This window comes from Pezoporus occidentalis, unplaced genomic scaffold (genome assembly GCF_034315485.1).
Source record: "Pezoporus occidentalis ecotype Australia unplaced genomic scaffold, CSIRO_AGI_Poc_V1 ctg72, whole genome shotgun sequence".
NCBI lineage: Eukaryota > Metazoa > Chordata > Aves > Psittaciformes > Psittacidae > Pezoporus > Pezoporus occidentalis.
This window is the reverse complement of record NW_026916072.1, coordinates 395,325-418,135: the sequence shown is the minus strand read 5'-3', so window position 1 is coordinate 418,135 and position 22,811 is coordinate 395,325. Positions and strand designations below refer to the sequence as shown.

Below are 22,811 nucleotides of genomic sequence, written 5' to 3'. Positions count from 1 at the left end.
AGCCTGTGAACAGCTTGTCATGGTACCAATTCTCAAGCAAATTTAGCAGCCAAAATTTTGGCTACTTCTCCAAATTGGTTTAAGTTTGTCAACATTCACACCCTTCTTCTGACCCAAGAGGTACATCTACATTAGACTTCTGGCTGGAGACACTTAAGCTGTCCCTGAACAAGGTATTGCAGAAGAAACATTTCTTCCCTTGGACTGAAGGGGAAACTAAATATCAATGGTTAGAAATGTTTAAGACTCAGAAGTCTCCTATTCTGCACACAGCACTGTGGTCATAGAGACTTGCTGCTGGCTTTCTTAAAAGACAAATGCTCACTCTTTACTTTAAGTTATCATGACTTCATAACACCAAGGCTGAGAGCATAGCTTCATCACTTCTTCTGGTGGCAATGCCGGTGTAAGCAGCCCTTGTAGGCTGTTTTCCATCCCTGTGCAGTTCTGCTGCTGATAGTCTGTCCATTTTTTTGGAACAACTAATTGTGGGGTCACGCAGTTGGGATTGGTCCTGATCAGATGTGTGCATACAGGGTTTTTTGCCTGGTTACTTTTACTCCTGGACTGCTTTGTGGTGCAGTTAACGGTGTGACCTTACAAACAGTTGAGCTGACAACTGGTAAGACAGCACTCAGATGAAAGCTGAAGTTGGGTACCAGAATAACTTAATTCAGCCCTGCCACTCAAAAAAGTCCATCAAACTGCTGTTTGAAACCTTAGCTTGGCACCTGGAGCTGTGTTCACACTTGAGAGCATCTGTTTTGTTCAGCAGTGCCCAGGATGATTCCTAAATGAAGCATGAAGAGCTGTACAGTTCAGATGGGGCATAAGCAGCAATTATAATCCTTGTTAGTGGGATAGGGACCAACAGGAGGATCTGCATTCACAGTAAGGAGAAAACAGAAGCTGAATTAGGCATAGAGAAGGGTCAGTAACATGCATGCACCAGAATGCATGCCTGTGTGTAAGGGGTCACTGCCGCTCCTGAGCATGCAGATGTGGCCAGCAGCTTCTCTTTGATTCAGCCCATTTTGAATCTGGTACAAGAATGAGAGATCACCTCTGTTTTCATGACACTTCTATATTCTGATCCAAGAGTGATTATTTAGGCCTTTGATACAAAGTCCTCTCCTTTAAGATGAAAGGAGAAATATAAACAAAGAATCTGTTTTGATACTGCTTTATTAGGTATCAGTAAAGTGATTGCTTTACATGTCAAACAGGGAGGACATCTTCCTCCTGCTTAGGTGGAAGATGAGTGTTTATTTATGAAAATGCAGAAAGGAACTTATTTCAGAGAATATTTGTAACACATTTGATGTTTTTTATTCAATGCAGGCAGCCAAAATGTTTAATTACGCTCACTGGGAGAAAACCTGCAATATGCTCTTTATCATCTTTTCTATTGCATTCTTCATCACAAGAATCATCCTGTTTCCCTTCTGGTAAGCAGTATTTGATGTAATCACAGGGTTTTATTTCATTCCCATTCCCATTGAGAGGTTAGTATTGGTTGTGATGGGAAAAGGAAAGGAATGGATTGTACTTTAGAGAGCAGGAGCAGAACTTCTATTATTGTTGGCTACTAATGGCCAGCCAGAAGAACTGACAAAACTGATTTTAAAAATTTAAGCTCAGTAAAAGTAGTTTCTTAAAAGAGCTTCTTGAAAACAGCTAACCTGAATAGAGGCTCTTATGTATTATTCAAGTTATTTTTGTGAGTTGTAGTTAAATGCTCTGAGCTCCTGCATTTTCAAGAGGGTTGAGCTACTTAACTAGGAGAATTAACTTTCCCCTTTCATTCTATCCCTGCTGCTGTAACTGCAGAGGCAGAGCCCAGTGTAATTCCTATATAAATGTAGTTAATTTTTGTAGAGCCTTCCTTTTGCTACCTAGTTTTGGGTAGAGCCACTTTCTCAAGCAAGGAGCATTCAGAAAAGTTAAGGTGAACCAATTAATTTATGAAGTCAACACAAGTAAATCATAGCTTGCTAAACACTTGCATGACTTTGGAGTACTGTGATTTAATCTGCTTTGGAGTATCCACATGGGTGCTTAGAGTGCTTAATGCTTAACATGTTTAGCTTTTAAAAGCTATTTAATGTGTTTCACATTCATGGTTTCGTTGACTTGCTCTAGTTTGCATTCATGCCTCTCCCCCAATGTGGACAAACCCTTAGAGACTCAAGCTGGTTAAATTAATAGTTCTGAACACTGATCAACAGAAGGTTTTAATTTCCTGTAGTATTTTCTTTCAGAAATGCTGATGCCTTTCACTTTATTGTTATTTTTTTATTAACTATACAAGTGATCTCCAATCATTTTGCTTCACTGAGTTTCTTGTTCTTGAGTTCTTAAGCTTGGAAGCAAAACATTATGAGATTAAAGGTACCCAAAAAGCCCCAAATAATATAGAAGTAGTGAAGTCTGAAGATGGACAAAACATATGTTAATTAACAAAAAGCCCTGTTGTAAAGCCTGTAGGATTTTCTCTGGAGTGTGGATTTCAGATTAGAGAGACTTTGTATTAAAAATAAGGCATAGGAAGGCTCTCAGTTGCATAGTATCTAGACCACACAGAGATCAAGAGCTGGAAAAATAGGATTGTTTTCTAACCTTGTTTAGAAAACTTTTGTGCAAGACTCCAATTTCTCATCTTCTGAAGTCTGTAGTTCAATAGAGATGCATAATCTAGTTCAATAGAGATGCATAATCTAGTTAAGACAGAGCTTGTTAATGAATGTCATCTCTGCAGAGCTTTTTAATATTTGTGGAAATAATTAATCAGTTTGGAATGTGAAATTATAAATAGCTGTAAATAGCAGAGAGATGAAATCTTGCACCGTAACGCTGACCTTTATTTCTCAGGATTCTTCGTGCCACGTTGTATCAGCCTACGTTCTACTCCACGACTCCTGTCATAGCATATTTTCTGTTCAATGGGCAGCTGTTGATCCTCCAAGGCTTGCATTTATACTGGGGTTACTTAATTCTCAAGATTTTGAAAAGGTTCATTTTCTTAAAGGTAAGAAGTTTATTCCTGCAGAAAAACATGGGAAGTATCAAAGGTGCCAGTACCTCCAAGACATTTACTTGGATTTTCTTATTGTGTTACTGAGCTTTCATGCCATCATTTTTAACAGGGATCTTCAGGGTATAGAGCTGTTCAGATGTGCTTTCTACCTACACCTAAAGTCATAGATCAGAATATTAAAGCTTCCGCTAAAAGTGCGTTTTGCCTATATCTGATGTTTTGCTCTGATTGTAAATGAGAAATGATCGCTCCCAAAAACTGAAGCCCTGAGATGGCGCAGAACTCTTTAGAAGTTCTTGTGTTCTGAGTGAAAGCAATCTTTTGTCACTGGACTTTGTAGGAACATACTAAAAGAGGAGAGGCTTAAGCATTGACAGGTATATTTTGCTAGTAAAAGGGAAACCTAAGTTGTGCTATTGAAAAGTGGCATTTCTTTTGAGGATCAAGATGCAAAACCTTAATTGAGCCAACTCTGTCCTATTGTCTGAGGCAGTTAATGCTGTGAAGCATCTTAAGGAAATAGAAATGTTCCTTCTGACACACATTTAATTGTTGTTTGACTGATAACAGAAACCATCCTGTAATTACTGGGTTTCTTCAAATCTGATGGAAACAGACAGCTGGATATCATAGGGAGCCCCAATGTCTTGCCTAGAAGAAAACTGCAGTTACAAACTCAACCCTTGTTAGACAGCAAACAGCTGTACATAAGGGACAAATCTGTAGAAGAAATGGATTGTGTTATTCTGTTCCTATAACATGCTTCTGTGTTCCCTTAGCTACTGGGAAGCTTGTATTTCTTGTGTATTACTTACCTCTGTTAGATTAATTACAAAGTTATTTCTGGTCTGCTTTATTAAGTGTTAAAATGTTTTACTTCTCATTTTCTTGTTTCTGGCCTTGTCTCTGTGCTGTTCTCACACAAGTCTCCTGGTGAAATCAAGAGGGACATCCCTCTGCCTTGAAGCAGAGGAAGAGAAAGGCTTTCCCATAACTCTCCATTCACTTGGTTGAGGTTATGAGAGTACAATGCAAGAAGGTCTTCAGATGCAGTGGGGAAGAGGATGTTAGTTGACCAACTATATAAGGCCATTCTGCCCTGCCTGCTTAGATGCCTTTGTAAGGGGCAGAAATATTTTATTTTGAGATAACAACTTTTATGTGTTAGTCATTGCTAAAAAATGGGCAAGCACCGAGCCTGCATCCCTACCATGGATTTTTGATTCCTTATAGAGCTCTGGGAGAAGACTGTTTCCAAATAACATTTTACAGTGGTAGCAGCAGCAGCCCTAGCCCTTTTCAGTCCCTATGACTTCAGCTGGCTTGCATGTGCAGCCTGTTTTCCATAGCAGTGGCAAACTTGGCTGTGAAAGCAGCCAGTGCCTCCAAAGCTGTAAAGGCAACATTGCAAAGAATGGTGTTTGCAAGGCGGCTTTTTTATACCAACATATTTGTTATAGACATACTCCACACAAAGAGCTGTTGCTATTTCAGTGAAATACCAGTAAACCATCATCCTTGTACTAGAAGGGTTTTGTTCCTCTGCCCAAGACTTTTAAAGTTTTCCTTCAGAAAACAGGCAATTTTGGGCATTTTTCTTGAAGCAACAGTTAGCTACTTCAGCTGGAAAAATGAAGTCATGATGTAACTGGGAATAGGGATGGATGTTGTTGTTGAGCAGAAGGAAGCTCTGAGCATAACAAGGGTGTAAGGAATGTTTTTAGTGCCCTCTGTGCCTTGAGCCACTCTGGGTTGATGGGGTCACCGCTGAAAACTGCTGTAGTGCAGTAGTAAACAGTTCCTAATATCCATCCAGCAGCAGGTGTCTCCCCTGATTGTATCCTCCTGGACCATTTCATTGCACTGTCTGAAAGTCAGTGGCCTCAAATGTATTTATTCTCAGTAGGAAATGCTGTTGTCCCCTCTCGAAAGATAGGTTAAAGGGCTTGTCTGGGTCAGAAATGAAAGGTGGGAGTCTGTAGGGAATATAAACAGGAGGGCCCAAGTCTTCAGGGTGTCATGTATCCCCTAGGTCCTCTTTGGTGTTATTCGAAGGGTCACGCAGAGCTGTGTCACCTCTTGCTTAGAGCTGTGGGTCTAGATTCAATACTCTGATCTCTAGGCTGTGGCAGAGGCTTTATTAAAGGCAGGAATTAATACAGAAATGCCATCAAGTACTGCAGCTTCCTGAGTTAGTAGCTTCTTCCTGCTTTATTCTTCCTTCTTGGGAATAGATGGCTTTTGCCTGAGATTGGCTTTATCTCAGATGTCACCTCTCCTCTGCACTAATAAAGGGGACAGTTATCCTCAGTCCTCAGGGGTCACTGCTTGGCTGGCTGACTTGCTTCAGCAAAAAAGAACTTGGACTAAAACTCTTGCTATTTTCCCTCCTCTCAAATGCTGCAGCCAGAGATGAATAAAACTGAGGAAGAAGGAAAGGAGGGAGGAGGGATGATCTTGTTCTGTTCCTCTATGCCCTGTTTTCTCAGGCATGGGAGTCTGACACCAGAGCTGATAGCAAAGAGCATCACTGGTCTCCAGGCTCATGGGATCTGTGCCACCTTTCCCTGGGCCCAATCCTCCAGAAATATCCCAGTGAGGGGGCATTCTGCATGGACAAGCTAAGCTGTACTCAGCTACTTTGCATTAAGAAGCTTTTTATTTTGTCCGGGGATAGGAGAGGACAGGAGTATTGGACTACAAGGGTGCTGGAGGGGGACTCTTCATCAGGTACTGTAGTGGTAGGACAAGGGGTAATGGGTTCAAACTGAAAGAGGGGGAGTTCAAGTTAGATATAAGGCAGAAGTTCTTTACTGTGAGGGTGGTGAGGCACTGGAATGGGTTGCCCAAAGAAGTGGTAAATGCCCATCCCTGGCATGGTTCAAGGCCAGGTTGGACAGAGCCTTGGGCGACATCTACTGTGAGGGGTTGGAACTGGGTTATCTTAAGGTCCTTTCCAACCCAGACCAGTCTGTGATTTTATGATCCTATTACATTTTTCAAATCAAAGATTTATGCTTACTTGTGCAAAATATAAAAATATCCCAAAAGGAACCCAAATTTCCTTTGCCATATGACGTCTTGTGACCCTGTATATGAGCGAGGCCGTTGCTCACATATATGAACTCTCACGTATATGCGAAAAGGCCTAAAGGTCAGACCTGTAGCCATGTATCTTAGATAAGCTCTGCTGTGAGAGGAAGGACATTCTTCAGTGCAATTTCTATTCAGGTTAGGTCAGGCAATCGCAATGCTCGCTGCTGCTGCCATCTTGATGTCCAAGGCCTTTTGTTGCTAGGAGACTCCATGTGTTTTCTGTAATATTGTTCAATTACATGGTTAAATTACCCACTTGTATCGAGTTTCAAGCACCACTGAAACATGTCTAGTCATCATGTCTGCACATATGAGAATATTTTAGGAAAATTGAAAAAACATACAGAGAAGTATGTACATGTGCACTGATTTAAAATCTCTCGCCAGGAAAATCCCATGGAGATTAAACATTTTATTTCCAAGGTCAGAAAAAGGGAGCGAGTGACAGCAGCTTAGAGCCACATTGTTATGGCAAATTAAGATGTAAAATAGATGTTAAAGCCATTACACACTGAGTTAAAGTTTTGAGACTATGGTTCTTTAAATCTTGAGTAATAAGTGTAAGCTGTAGGAAATGGGCATGATGTCCACATGACTCAGGTACTTCAGGGCTGATGCAAAGTCCAGCAGTGGTAGAAGGTAATGGCAGGTTTTTAATGGACTGTAATGTAACCTGGAATATGTTTTGTTTCTCTTTTAATTGTTTTGTCACCATCAGACTGTCCTCAAGTAAGCTTCTCACTGATGGTCACTATTAGGAGTCACCAGTTGCAGTTTCATTTGATTCACCATGGTTCTTTCCCCTTCCTGAAGCAAAGAAGGCTGAAGTGTTGTAGAGCAGGCTTTTGGACTTGTCACTCTAAAAAAATAAGCTGGTGCCACCTATGTATCTACAATATTCCTTAGGTGGTTTGTGCTCAGTGAGCAAGCTTTTTAAAGAGTTTGGTTGGGCATATCCTTGTCCATAGTTTGTTCGCTCCTTATTTGGTCCAAATTCCCAAGGGAACAGAGACAAAGAATGATGGATGACAGAGTAGGGGTAGCTGAAAATGAAAAGAAAATACTATTTTGGGGTTGAAATGAGAGCTGTGAAATACTTACGGTACTTCTGCTGTTCCCAGCCATCGTTATTCTGCTTCAGCCTGTTGAGGATTGCTCTCAAACTGAGACATCTCTGCCAGTTCCAGTTGACTTTCTTTCCTTCATTCTTTCTTACATACTAATATTGGGATGCCAGTAGAGTCCTTGCCATGGAAAGTGGTTAGTCACATAAAGACTCCTTGAACCAGTTGCTCCCTTTTCTATACTGAAAGATCTACTACTAAAACTCAATCCCTAAATGTGTGCCCATGACTAGAATGCTTGATATGTTTTAATATTAATGTGTAGTCAAGGCCTGAAAGTCCTTTGGAGTACGGACATCGTATGCTCTTATAAAACATGCCCTCACCACTTAAACTGTAGAGTAATGATTCTTTACACCTGCAGAGGTGCTGGCCTATGTTACTGTCTATCTTTCTTGCTGTGAATTTCTCTCTTCACAGATTTGCTATAACCCTTTGTGACAGTTTTGAAGTGAAGTTATACAGTTCCCGAAGGCCAAACTACCTGCTCCTGACAGATGCCTTTGGCTGAGGTTAATCTGAGGCTGTTCAGAATCTCCTCAGCTTCTGCAGAACTTTCCTTGCCTGGGATCCTCCTATTATTTATCGTCTTAAGTTTTGGTGCTTGATCTGTTTGCATCAGGCGGAGCTTTTATTGTTAGTAGTTCATTTGAATCTCTTATTCTCTAAGCGCATGGGTCCTGGGAGTGTGGAATCTCAGTGCTGAACTTGGGTGAGAATTTTCTTGTTCACAAAACACAGACCCACAGCAATGGGGTTTTTTGGTTTACAGGTCCTTAAACATCTCCCCATGGAAGTACAGATTTCTGTATGACAATTTAAGCTCTTAGCGCTTGCCTTCCTTTCCTTGGCTACCTTTAGAATAAGATCTGTATCCTTTAGAATTAGACCACGGATCCACAGTGGTTAAAATCCAGTGGTTTACCTTTGTTAGAGAGTCGCTATTCAGCTTCCATTCACTTAGGATGTGAACACTCAACTATCCTGGCTGCTGAGGCAGCACCGACTTTCTCATGGAACTGTGCCATAACTTGAGATATTTAATCCTACACAGAAAGCTTATTTTTAAAACTACAGAGAGGAAACAAGCTCAATGCATCATGGAAGTAGAACGGCCTCTAAAGAGATTACACTTACAATCTCTTTTGTGGCAAAGAGAACTGGATCCAGTGTTGATGTGCTAGAGCTGTGTGCTGTTTGCTGTGCACTACACACGCCGTAGGTGAGCTGAGCCTGATTGCTCCCAGCTAATAAACTCTGACTTTGAACTTGAGCTGCAAAGGGTCATCATCTGACCCTGATCATGCACAAGTGCTGCGCTTCCATATACCCAGCAATTACTGGGATGTGACAATGAAGCATGAAATGAAATGTATATTCAGTTTTGGCATACACAGCAGTTTGCTGGTCTCCTAAGAAGTCAGACTTTCAGCTGATGATTTTTTTTCCTTCTTTCTGAAGCAGTAAAGGAATCTATTTTCAGGACATTTATCATTAGAAAATGAAAATCAATGAGAATTAACACGTTCAGTGAGAAGTGAATGCCATTCTACGGCATTCTACGGGGTGAATGCCATTCTACGGGGGTTAAACAGAGGACAGGCCTTAGCTTCCTAAATGAGAAGCATGTAAGTGTTGTTTTTTTTATGTACATGTTTTGTTAAGCCTGTAGTGTGCCAATGGCTATCAGGGTGCCGATAAAACAGACCAAGAGGTGTGCTTGCCTTAATACCATGTAGCCATTTTAAGAGCAGTAATATATTTTAGAGGATAATGGTCATGTAGTGACTTGCAATTTCATGACTCTGTGGGACTGAAAAGTTGAGGGAAAGCTTTCCCTGGAGATTTTGTGTTTACTTTGTAGACTGGGAAGGGCCATTACACACTGATGTCCTGCTACAGAGTTTGAGTTATCTGAAGGTTTAGCACAAACTCAGTACAGATTGAATTGGGGAATAAGCAACCTCTAAGAACCTATTTTAAAGGAAACTGGGTTATGGAGACATTGAATTTGTTGGTTCTCAACAGATAAATATATATATATATATAGTTGGTTTTCTCATGAGTCTATCTGATTAGGGAGACAAAATAGGATGAATGAACATTTTCCCCTCTCAGAGATGAAAACCAGTCTGTCCGGGAACCTTCCCAGTTGATTAGAGTTACTGCCTCTGGGACATGAGCTTTTTAATGGCCTGGAGATGGGAGCTCGCCAGCCAGGTCAGCAGCTTGGAGGCTCATGCCCTTGTAAAGGGAAATTACTTCCTGTTATGACTTTCTTTCATCTGTGTATTTCCCATTCTGCTGCAGCAGTCTAGTTAAGCCCAAAGCCTGGCTACATGTCTCACTTCAGGCTGCCAAATTCATCGGAGGGAGGAGGGGTGAGAGGCAGGCAGAAGGAATCATAAAAGTGTAAGAGGTTGCCTGGCTGGTATTTACAATGATAGGCAAAGAGGAGAAAAGCTGTTGTGAGCACGCTGGGGAGCTCTGGAGCCCTACCCGCACTGGGGATGTGAAGTCAAGGCTGACCTCAGTAATGTATATTTTATCTAAGTGTGCAGCCCACCAGAGTCTGTGAAAGAGGGAACACCACTTCCCTGCTGCACAAGTGTTAGGTGCCAATCCAAGAGCACTATCTGGTCTCCTTTGCCTTCACCAGTTCATTTTCCTGGCACTGAGAGTTATTTGAATCTTAACTTTTAGTCCAGAGCATGAATAGGGTCAGCAGCTGGGCAATGTATGTTAGACTATATTCTAAAGTACTCAGATTTCAGAACAGCAGCAGTGATCTGTGCTGAATATTGATTTTGATTTTACTTTTTATAACAAATCTCTTTTTAGAATATCCATAATTCCACAGCAACTTTCACTTGAGTGTTATATAGCAGTCACACAAACCTTAGAAAACTTAAGGACTGTTGTAACCATTATGGAGGAATGAACTGAAAGGAATAATTTCTGAGCATTTGATTGGAATAGATGGGCTTGTGAAGGTACAGTGGGGTGGGAGCATTAAAGTATAGAATCACAGAATGGTCTTGGTTGAAAGGGACCTCAGAGCTCATCCAGTTCCAACCCAGTGCCATGGGCAGGGACACCTTCCACTAGAGCAGCTTGCTCAAAGTAGCCTTCCATTGCCCTATTAAGCAGACACGGGGCTTTGCAAGAGCAGACTCAGTCCTCTGGCCATAGCCCAACAAATGGGGTGTGTGGATGCTCCCTTTGCCTCTCATGTCAGCTGTGTCATAAATGAGGCTGTGCAGGTCTCTTCTATGCTGCAATGAAAGTCTACTGCTTCCAGAGTTGCCGAGTTTGACTTCAAGTAGGTGCTGCAGATGACCACTGCCTCCAAGAACAGAAAATCAGAACTGTATGTAATTCTGAAAGCAAATCACAGGCAAATTCTTGCCCTGGCCAGGTCATCAGAAGCCTGCAGTGCTGATCCAGGGCCAGGTTCTCAGCTGGCATAAATGCGCATGGCTCCACTTGAAGTCAGTGGGATTGTGTTAGTTTTCACCAGCAATGGATCTGCCCAAACAAGAACCCCCACCCCTCTCTCTGCATGTATGTCTGGCACAAGGCAGCTTCACTTTCAGTAAATCCCTGATCTAAATGACCTTTCTTTACTATGAAAGTTCCTGATTCAGAGAAAAGACAAATGTTGGTAAAGTTTTTGCTTTAAAATCAGTTGCTTTACAGAAGAGCATTTGCTGACAGTTTTCCTGGCTTCCCTTGTTAACTGCTCATATCTTTTCATTTTCTAGCAGGGTATTTATGCAATGTTCCATTTGTTGCTAGTTTTATATATATGCGCCTATATAAAAACTATATATGCATAATAGTGTGCATATGTATTTATTCAATTGCCAAAAATCAATCCACAGAGCAAATCCTAGGCCTTCCACAGAACTTTTGATGCCTTCATTTACTAGTTTTAATATATGCTGCAGAGGTTTGAGTTGTGACTTTGTTATGAGGTGAGTAATTCTCATACTTTCAGAGGTGTTCACACAGCACTGCAGTCTGCTGAATCCATTTTAAAATCCAAAAGCTTGAAATAAAGCTAGTTAGTGATAGATTAATAGTAACTGAGAAAGGAAATTGCCCTATCCTGGATTTAAAGCAAATCAGCCTAATCAGGCAGTGATGGTGTGAGGCGTGTGAGGATAGGATTTGTCTTGTGTAACTTAAGCTGTGCTTAGCTCAAGTTCAGGGATCCCTCTGCAACCAGTGGAGGAAGAGCAGTGTGTCCACAATGTGTCCCATTCACTGTGTCTAGTGTTGTCACCCCAGCAGTGGTGGGGCAGGTCACCCTCTGGGGACACCAGTTTCTCATTCTGTTGGTTATTGAGCCAGCCTAGATACAGTATCCAAGTAGATAACCTGAATTCAGTGAAGTAAAACCTTCAGTGTCAAGCACACAGGTCTCAGGGACTTCTAATACTATTTAAGAAACTTTGTTCTTTAGGTACTACTTGAAATATTCTATATCTAGCCTCAACAAAAGGGTGTTTAGAAGTACTTTATTGAAAAGAGTTTAGGTATTGTGTTATGAATGTCAATTGAAAACATGTTACTTGTAAGGTATGTGACTTGACAATTTGGTTAATGTTTAGGTGCAGAGATAACTTCAAGATACATCACAAAAGGATCAGAATGCCTCCTAACAGTGAAAATAGAGAAATGAGTACCCTAACATTAGACACATTAGAGAGGAGTGCCTGTCATCTACATGGTTGTATACTTTGTGGTTTCAGGTTAGTTTAATAGTGCTAGAAGGCTTCTGTAGGAATATTCTGTAGCAGCTGTGTTGTTTCAAAACATTCATCTCCAGTGCAGCATCCTACCTCACCGATGTGAGTGCAAGTGTCTGATCAGCTGTTTTGTAGCCAAAACAGCATATATAAGGAATAAAGGGCATGTTCTGATAAAGGCTCATACCACTGCACTCCTTGGCTTAATGCAAATTCTGTCCTAGGGTAAAAAGAAGTTCACTATAGAGAACAGCATCAAATGCCTACTATATTGTTCTTTGTTTCTTTGCCAGCCGTGGATTTAAAATGGGAATAATTCAAAAAGCAGTGGGACATTCTGACTCACTTAGTACCTCCTGGGCTTTTGACATTACCGTAAAGCCACAGACACTTGAGTGCAAGGTTTGCTGAGTGGATTTCAATAACACAGCAAGCAGACTTTATTGAAACCACCGAGCACCTGATTAACTGTAAACAAGGATTTATTTCTTCTGAACTTGAGGGTATTCCAGCTCTGGTTACAGGTGTGGCATGCTGAGTGACAACACAAGTGAGCACTATCTGAGGTTAAATTCATTCTTCAGTCAAAACCAGGGACATGATCTGATAACAACATCTATTTTATGAGACTGTTCTTGATACATGTGGAATTAATGTTACTTTTAATTTGTTTTTCACATGTCACCTTCGAGTTCCCTCTGAAAACTCCCAGTTGAAAGCTTGGAAATTGGGTATTACATAGAAGAGAGAGATTATAGAAGAGTTTTGGCCACAAGATGTCCAATACAATTAATCTAGAAAGTCTGCATCTTCATTTTAAAACTGCAGAAAGCAGAGTCCAACAGTGCATCTTCCATGGAAGATCAACATTATTTATGGTGCCCAGTGTGTATGAGCTGAAAAGGGATATATATTTTCCAATAAAATCTTCCAGGCTGGAAATACAGAACAGTTTGCTTGAATCCAAATGTATATTTCTTAGTCTCCACAGGAAAGTAAAGACATATTAAGTCATATGTCAGCTGAGTTGAATTATTGATGTTGAATTAAACATGTTGAACTCGGAGATTCATCAACTTTATAGTAGTATTTGTTAGAAAAGTACCCCCTTCTATCTATTTGGATTGACTTTTTATTATCTCTCTTGTTTATTATCTCTTTTATTTGAGTCAGTGGTTGCTGACCTGACTAATAGCTTTCATCTTTGTACTGCAAGCTGTTTCCATATGTGCAGGTGCTGTGGAATTTATTGTCTGTACATTGAAAAATCAAGATCTAGTCAATAGGTTTGTAGATATTTAAATGAAAATATTCTTAAGGTAGAATTAAGGTGTGAGATTTAGGACATTTTTATTTTAACTTGATACATTTAGGAGTCAGGAAATTCCAACTAAAAGATAAGAATTAATATTTGAAAATCCCAAAATCAAAATTTCACCAAATCAGGAAACACAGAATTAAAAATCCACAGTCAGCTGTGAATTCCTTTTACGTCCCTGTACCTGGTAGAAGGCATCCAGTGAGCTGTATGGATATAAATTATGCTTACCCTAAAAGATTCATTGGTGTTAGTCTTGCCCTTGCCTGGCAATCTCCTTATGCTGCTGAGAAGCCTTGAGTGTTGGTACCACACTACTGCCTTCATAGCACCAACCCAACATTAGTGTGTGCTGCTCAGAAAGTGTGTGTCTCTGTCAGGGAGATGCTGGATTGAAAGATGGGTCATGAAATAAATGTAGCAACTGAGCCCTTCACTGCAGAACCCTCTTTGTTCAGTATCTCTCAGCCACTTTCCCTATCTTACATTTTGAGACCTTGAGTTGACAATCTGCTCGGAGCCACACTGACCCCATGATGTGTTTGCTAGCAAGTGTCTTTCCCCTCCTGAGAAAGCAGGAGGCATGTTGCTAAGGCTTCCCACTGTTTATAGGATCAGTCCATGTTGCTACAATAGATCTTTGCCTCTTTTTTTATACCACTTGGCACTGGCTTTCTCTCTGCTTTTACACTTTCCACTTTAGCTGCTGCGTAGCAGATAGGAAGCCATGGCTGCCTTGTGACACAGACAAAGATAGCACGTGCCCAGTAAAGGGAATTAGGAGAGAAGGTGGGGTCTGCCCAGGCCCACTTCTCCACCAGTGAGCTTCAGATGGCATCACCAGCACACAGGAACAGGAAACCCATACTTCCATCCATCTTCCAGCCCAGCCCTCGTCCTTCTCCCAGTGCTCGTATCAGCTGTAACAGGAAGAACACAGCACTAAGAGTGTGTCAAGAGGGAAGTGATTTCTGAGTGCTGTATTGAGAGAGACTTGCACAATTAGGAGTAAATTCTATTAGTTTAGATGGAAAGTTGACCAATGTTCTTCTGTTTACAAGAGGCTGGGAAGTGGCCTGTGAAGTTTGCTCATCTTTTAATTTCAAGAAGTCCTTTTTCCTTGGTGAAGGCTTTTGGAAGGTCCTTTACCATTCACATAGTAAGATGTGGTGGTAATGACTTGAATGATACAAGTCTGAACAGCAGTGAAATACAAGAAGCCAAAACTACCTTAACAAATACGGTTCATTTAACTAAAAGAGGCAGACTGAGCAGCAGGTGGAAGGGTTAAACAAAAGGAAAAAAGATTATAGGAGTTTGCGGCTTTGGCTTCACTACAAATGGCTCTCTTGCAGACTTTATAGCATTAGTGTTGCTTCTCATAAACCTTGAAACCATTCATCCATTTAGAAAGATTAAATTGGTTAGTCATCCAGAACATAAAATATACACATCCATTTTGTCTGTTACCCTAAACCATCTGAAGTATAATAAATGCAGCTGATGCCATTAAACTAAAGCATTGAGTATTAATGATGGCCTCAGTTGTGGTATTTACAGTTTGCCAGCTCTTGTGTTTCTGATAGTATATTCATCTGTTGTTGCTCAGGGACGGTAAGAGCAGTCTTTGAGTTGGAAAACACAACTATAATATATGATGTGAGGGGCTCAGAGAAAACATCTTGGTATTAAAGCAGGGAAAATCCTAGAAATGTTACCTTTTCTGTTATTCTTAGAAGGTCAAAGTTAAGAGGCACAAACTTCACTTACGGTATCTTGATATATCTATAATGGTCTGTTACAGTCTGCAAAGACCCGTTTGTTTGGTTTTCTAGTTACAGATGAAGCTATTGCTATTTAAAGTTCTGTTCTGCCACTGAAACAAGCTAGACAGAAATGGCCAGACTCTTCTAAAGCAAGAGTCTGTGGAGGCACTTGGTCAGGAAGCAGGTTAATGTTTAAAAGCATAATAGAGGTCTAGATTGGATTTAGCAGTAATTTTTCTTGGTTAATATCAGGATTTCAGCAGCAGTGCTCTTTCCCCAAATGAAGCAAATTTGCAATGGTTGCTTCAGAATACAAAACAATTTAATTCCTGCTGCTTTGAATTATGGAAGACATTATCTCAAATGCAGGGATTTTGCAGTGTGCTGGCAGAAACATTGACATGTTTTTTAATTACTGCATATAGTGATTTTAATCAGAGCATCCAGCTTGACAGCATTAAAACTGGGAAGCAAATCCTGTCTGAGTTTCCAGTTCTATGCTGGAAATGCCAGCTCATTCCTGTAGGGATCAGGAATCAATGCTCCTCCCCTTTCACTCCCCACATTTGCAGCCTCAGCCAGAGGCTGCTCAGGAGGATGGGGGTATTTGCCATGAGCACAGCAGATTCTGCATCAGACCCTGTGTTAGGTTTAGTTTGCATTTCATTTTCTGAAGCATTTGTGGCGGTACAAAGAATAACAAACCTCTCCCCACACCCTCGCCATTTGTCTTTTACTGCAAATACAAATTGCAAAGCTACCAGGAGTGAGAGAGGTGATCTGAAAGAGGCAGAACCTCATAAATTGTTTGTGTGGGAAAGGCTGTCTTTCCTTTCCTCTAACTGATGGCATGCCAAGTTTATCTTACAGTATTTACAGTAAGATTTGTTTGTTTTGATACCCTTTGTGTGTTGTTAGGGAAAAGGCAGAAGAAAATCTCCAGGAAGTTTTATAGTTTCTGATGGAACAGAGTTCAGAGTTTAATTTTCTTTCTACTCCTATGCATTTTATTAGAAGCGTAGTGTATAAAGGGATATGAGATGGCAATTGGATGAGTTATTACTGAGCTGTCATTTCTTTTCTCTATATAAATGTGGTGTTTAAGAAAGACCTCAGACCGGCAGGCTAAGACAGTGGAATTGTTAGTTCATTCCAAGAGCAGATACAGGATGGGCAGGAACAGCGCCGGTTTCTCCTTCTGCGTCTCATCTCGGACCTTGGCACATCGCTCCAGGAGCAGGAAGAACGTGCAGTCTCTGCCTGTTTAGCTGAGATCCAGACAGATGACAAGGAGAACAAATTCCTCCGTGACGGAGCGATCCCCGGTGTGGCTGTACAGGCAACAGATTGTCTGCACGAGGGCTAACGTCAGAGCCTGCCAGCTCCAGCACGCAGCTCTGGAGGCAACGGACTCTGTTCTGAAGAGAAGCTTTGGGTCTCCCTCAGCAGACAGGCCTGCAGGCCAAGCCCCCCTGTGTTACAAAAGGACACCACAGTATCCCCAGTCCTCAGTACCTGAATGTTGACATTCTGGCTGTTAAATTTGGGCGTTCCCATTAACAGACCAAATACCTTGGTGCTAATGGGTAAATTGTCAGCACAGTGTGAGGGCCCAAGGTTGATCCTCAGCTTCAGGGAAACTGCTGTTTTAAAGTGAGTAAACTTGTAAGATGCTGGAGAGGGAATGACTATTGCCCATCTTTTCCAGCACAAGAAGTAGAGGGTGTCAGGTGAAACTATTGGGCACCTTCCAAATACCTGGAAGAGACAACCAGTGGCAGTTCCTAATCACACAGGAAACTGCTGGTGGAGGTGGGAGAAATTTCTTACATGCCTGCTTTGATCTCATTTCTGTTCTCAGTCACCACTTAGGCAGAAGGAAGTGCTCGCTTAATTTACAGTGTCTTTAGAGCCTGCAGAGCAGGTCATCAGTTGGTATGAAAAGTCCTGACAGGGAGTCAAGTAGAGCTTGCTCCACTGAAAGGGAAATAGAGATGTTTGGTTTTAATGCCAAAGTCTCAACTGTTTGAACCCAACTTCTGAACACATCATGGGGTCTTGGGTTATGGTAGAAGTTGGGAAATAAGAGACTAAGGGTGTATTTTATGTGCCATGGCAAACAGCACAGAATTGTCTTAATCTCTCTCCAAACTTTGCTGTGAAATACTGGGTAGACACAATGCCCTTTCTCTGCCTGGTATAAGCGTTCTCTAGGCACTGCCATGTGTGACTGGGGATGAAGCATGATTGCCAGATGTTAGAAGCTGTTCCTATAGAGCTGGGAAGGGATTTTCCTAAGGGTAGAGTGTCTTGCTGACCCCCTTTCATCCCTGTTAATGGAGCAGCTGTCCCCTCCCTGGCAATTCCCTTAGCAGGATGATATATACAAGATGAATGTGATAGCTGTGTAGACATGGCCTCCCCTTTGCAAAGGTCAACTTGATGTATAAACCATCAAGCAAGGAGGAATATTTCATGGTCACTAAGTCTCTTTAGGCAAAGCTAATACCAGGAGATGCTGGCACAAGTAGTCACAGTTTAGTTTACACCTGTCAGAAGCGAGCAGCATCTCAACTCCTCTGTTTGGGCGAGTGTATTCATCATGTTTAGCCTTTATACACTATTCTTTTCATCTTCCCTGCACTTCACAACTCTTAAGTAATCCCACAGCACCCAGGGGTTACTAGCAAGGCTTTACAAGGGAAGGCGGAAATGAGCAGGAAGAGGTCAAATGACTGGGCCAAGGTCATGGAAGAAATTGTCTCTAAAGAACATTAGGTTCTACAAGATTAAAGTGGTGTTAACTGGTGTGTCCTTGGTTGTCAGCATCTTTGGAGGGAGGGGGTGTTCCTGGGGGGCTGTTTTAACATTGTCTGGTGTATTTCGAGCTCCCCTCTCATCTGTCCCCTTTAGCACTTTGGTTTTTTTTTTCCTGAGGCAAATGGAAGACAGAGGAGTTTTGTCTTCAGAGGATGGTGGGGAATTTCCAAGAAGGGAGAATGTCTCATATTCTGGAACATCTATGCACCTTTTGATTTTGCAATGACAAATGGGGGCATCTGACTAATGAAATTAATGGATTATTCTTTCAAGTCATTGCAAAGATCCAGATACCCAGTTCACTTTAAAAATGAAAGTCTTCCTTGTCCGTAACCCATAGGCCTTTTAAAGTTCTATAGCAATGGTGATAACAATCCCATGACTCACCTGACAGTAAACACTGCAAGTATAGAATACGCTCACAGTGCTTTCTTCTCCCTAGGACTTGAAAGATGATCGAAGTGATGAAGAGGAGGAAGATTCTGTTACAGATAATGAAGAGGAGTCCATAAAGAATGGCAACAAGAACAGCTGTGGGTCAAGCAAACATCTCCTAAGCAGCAGTCACCACTAGCCCCTTTCTGCCTCACCTCCTGCAGTGATTTCTGCTCTGGTTTTAACCCAACCTACAGGATAGAATTTAAGTCAAAATTCTTATGAGAGACTGTGATTGATTTATTGTTGGCTACTGGACCTGGAAAAAAGCCCAGTCTAGAGGGAAGGGAAAAATTGTGTAACGTGTTAATGACCCGCTTTGAGAATCATTGTGAAGTGTTGGGAAAGACGTTTGGACACACTGAGTGACAGTGCTCCACAAGGTCAAAGCTCAAGAGCCTCACATCATTTAGTGTCCCAATTCTAACACTGTTTTTCAATCTGGTATAAGATCTGTTTCACCAAATGGTTTAATTCACAAATGTTTTGTGGTAGGTAAGGAGTGTGAATTCCATTAGGAACCAAAATTACTCAATGTGGGAAAAATTTGACAGTGGTGTACAGTGCATTTTAGTCTTTAGTTTTCAGTTTAAACCCTCATCAAAATAGCTATTTTTTGGGTTAGATTTCATTTCCTGAAGGCCAGTGGAAGCTAACACAAAGGAAGACAAATTACTTGCCTCTGAAGAGCTGGCTTCACTGCAGAAATATAGTCTTTCTCCAAAATATGCTGTATGATAGATGGCTCAAAAATTGTGTTCTGAGATTTACCTGTCAAGGAAATCACTGTTAAAATAGCAAAACTCAGCCTCAATTCTCCATTGGGCTCTGGGTTTCATCTCTGTCATTCTGGCCTCGTCTTAGGAGCAAGTCCACTAAGTTCTGTTTTGTGGTTCCTGTGTGTTCACTGCATGTATCTGGGCTCTGGGGGAGCATGGGACTAACAGGGAATGTCATGTTGTCAGTGCTGTGAATTCATTTGATACCAGGATCTGTATTTCTATCTCTGCTCTTTCTGAAAGGCAGGAATCACGTTGGCTAGAGCTAAATGTGGATGCGTGTGACTTAGGCCACATACCGTTGTTTGTGCTGTAAGAAGTGTCATGATTGAAGGAACAGTGGATGTTTCATCAGCTTCTCTTACCAAAAGTGCCTCTGTCTTATGTTTGCACTTTTGTTCTAAGGCTAGCGCAGAGTGAAGCAGCTTTTTTAGTCCTGGGGCTTTCCAAGGAGAGCCTTGGGCCTTTTAAATAGGGTGGTGCCAGTCTCATTTCCAGATGCATTAGCTCACAAAGTTGTAAGTGATTTGTGTCATGAGTTTTAGAGGTGAGAGGCTCTCTATGTGGTTCTACAGTAGCTGAGATCATCTGGTGAACTAAATCCAGTAGCTTGATAGAGACCAGGGGACCACTGCTGCAACAGCCTTAATGCTGAGCTTTTGGTTTGGAAAGGTTCTTTTCCCCTTACAGCTGCTCAGGCAGGAGCTTGGTGACCTATGGGAAGCACCATATGACTGACTTGTTTTCTCAAGATTTCCTTGGCAAAGAGGGATAAAGTTCAGTGAAAGAATGGGAAATGTTTGGCATCTCAGATATGAAGAGTGAAGTTTGTTCCGTGCAGTTACAAGGAGCTATAGGAGTACTTCATTACAGAGGCTGGCGATGTGAAAGTATCTTCATACGGTCTGGTCAACTAGGCCGTCTTTAATTTTGTACTTATATTTTGCACCATGTAATATGTTTATGTTTCACCACAAAGAGAACTTACTGAGAAAGGAGAATGGCCTCCAGCTTCTGAGAAGGATGGAAATGTGCAGTAGTGGAATGGAACTCCTGTGGTTAAGAAGGGCTTCTTGGGCTGAGCAGGCAGAATTCCCTTGGTAGCTCTTGTATAGCAGTGTGCTTCCTTACATAGCTGTGGAGAATACCTTAAATACTGCAGTGTGGTTTTATTGGAAGTGTAAGTACTTATTACATCATCTAAAGCAACTGGTGAGTTTGGCAGGGTCACAGTTGCTTATCAGGGCCTGTTTATTGCCTACATGAAAAGAACTGGCCTTTCCTGACAAAACGTAGAAACCCGACATCTCGGAGGCTTTACACTCCCTTTGAGAGCAGTGGAGACAGCGATGCTTTCTTCAAGACATAACAGGGGTTTGAGAGGTGGCCAGGGTATTATCATTTCATTTTGGTGCCAAAAAAACGTTCCTGCTATGAGTAGGAAGGGAATTCGGGAAAGGAAACATGAAGAATGAAGTTGTCACAGGAGTGAGCCTCTGAACAACTACTGAGTTTTACACTAGAATTTATAGTCTGGTTCAGGGCAAATCTTGCCCTTCCTACTCGGACAAGTCTCCCACTGAAGCCAATTAACTCCACTGGAGTCTTGCCTAGGAAAAATTTTGGACTGCAGTTATCCAGCTTAATTACAAGACCTGTTGTTTTAAATCGATGTGAAACTAGGATCTTAGAGGAAGAGTAAAAGGTAGATAAAGACATTCAAACATCAAGTATTGAGGCAAAGTTTTGGTGAATACAGAGGAAAATATCCTGAAGGTGAAGGTTGAGTCTAAGCACAGTAAAAAACCAAATAACTACATCACACTGCAGTTAGGGTCATGGGACCTCCTGGGGGTTACTGTGAAGCCCATCTGAAGTGATGAGACATGAAAACTCTGAATGTAAACCACTAGGCACTGGGCATGAATACCCACAGCATGGAAAGAAGTGGAAACAGACTGTCCCAGTTGGACTGGACACATGAGATTTGTCATTCCGGATGTTACATGTGTTTCATCTTCTACTACTCATGGTTAGAAACTCAGAAACAAGAAGCTGAGGTCGTGGGGAACATGATTCATGCTAAATAAATTGATGTCATGGTGCTTCCATATTTTCACTCTATTCAATGCTCTTAACTTTTTATTGCTACTGTGTAAAGAGTCTCCAAATGGAAGTGCAGCACAGTTGGAGGTAATGTGTGTGAGCACAGGTGCTAGACTACATTACTTTTACCCTTTGATGGTAAAAGTGGGTCCTGGTTTAATGCTTTGATGCTGTCTGGTTCTGCTGTGTCACTTTGACCATGCCAAAATACTTATGGTTGAATTAAGGACTGAAAATGAAATCTTAGTCCATTGGACTCATCGGAATCTCTTCTGTTGCTTTTAATCCTCTGAGTTTTGGTCAGGTTCTCCTGTTCATGTACCCCATGCTGCCTCTGTACCTTTTTACTACATAGATTTACCAATCTACTTGGATTTGATTTACAGAGCTCCTTTACTCCACAGAACTCATTTTGTCAATGTGTATTACTCAGGATAATTACCTTTATTTGTTCTTAAGGGCACTGGATTTGTCTGGTCTGTTGTGCTCCACGCTAGAGAGAAATACTTTTTAACAACAGGTATCTATGTAAGAATTCCCTTGTTTTCCTCACCTCTTCCTCTCTGCTTTCCGCTCCCTCCCAGCTTTTCAGTGAGGGCCTGGTCTGAAGTTATATTTATTTGAGGAATGTTAGAATAATGTGCAAATATACAGAGGATTCTTTGTTTCCCAGGAGTGCTTATGTTCATACACAGATGGAGGTGCTGTCACCCAGTTAGGGTGACATGGGATTAGTACCTCAGTGGCTCATGATAAGCACGGACATGGATCTTAAGCTGGTAAAAGTAGGAAAGCTCTCCTGAACCCAAGGGAGCTGTGCTGATTGGTGTCAGTTGGAAAGCTGTTTCATATTCCTTATTCTTTCCATTTCTCAGGCAGATCATAGAGCTTCTGACTTACCATCTCTTCCCATGGGCAAACACACATAAGAGAAGGTGTTTCAGGCCAAATAATGAACTGTAGCAGAATACTTTGGTTTTATTATCTGCATTCACTTTTTTAAGCTTACGAGGAAGGCTGAAGTAGATGGAAAACAAATCCAACAGGGAGATGTGAGTTTTGGCTACAAACAACTTGCAAACTGTGAAGAATTTAATAATAAAAGAAATCTTGCTGATTTAGAAAGAAAAACACCATCTCCACAGGCACTTCCCCCACGGTGGGGTTGAAGAACAACAGATAACCAGCGGGCAGGAATGGAGGTCCACGCTGAGAGTGAGAACACTGCCCCGTTGTGAAGATGCCAAAGAGAGTTGGTTTGGTGGCTGTTTGCTGCCCTGGAGCTGGGGAGCCCTTCGGCACAAAGTACTGGGATGCAATGGGGAGAGGAGAAGTCACTGGCTGAACAAGTAGGACTCTGATAGTTTCACTTTCTTCCTTGCCATCCGTGTGTTAAAATCTGAAGCAGCAGAGAGGAGGTGAAGACCTGACATTAATCCCTTGTCAAAGACTGAGATTCCCAATCCAGGTGGCTAAAGCAATGGAGTGTTCACCCTCACCCTGGCTGGCTCCAAAGAACTCCAGGTAGGGTTCTGGGAGCTGATTTAACTGAAGTCCCCCCTGTGGGATTACTTGA

The 22,811-nt window shown here is 41.6% G+C and overlaps 1 protein-coding gene across 10 annotated transcripts in view; it reads left to right on the top strand.

The window, feature by feature from the left end:
- CERS3 (ceramide synthase 3) overlaps positions 1-21,693 on the top strand; it is a 47,544-nt gene extending 25,851 nt beyond the window's left edge. For all 10 annotated transcript variants that reach the window (XM_062642766.1, XM_062642763.1, XM_062642759.1 and 7 more), the window contains 3 exons: positions 1,342-1,448; positions 2,872-3,028; positions 18,358-21,693. In XM_062642766.1, the coding sequence (XP_062498750.1) occupies positions 1,342-1,448; positions 2,872-3,028; positions 18,358-18,489 (396 nt within the window). In that variant the 3' untranslated portion in view covers positions 18,490-21,693. The remainder of the gene's footprint in view (positions 1-1,341; positions 1,449-2,871; positions 3,029-18,357) is intronic.
- The last annotated feature ends 1,118 nt before the right edge of the window (positions 21,694-22,811 follow it).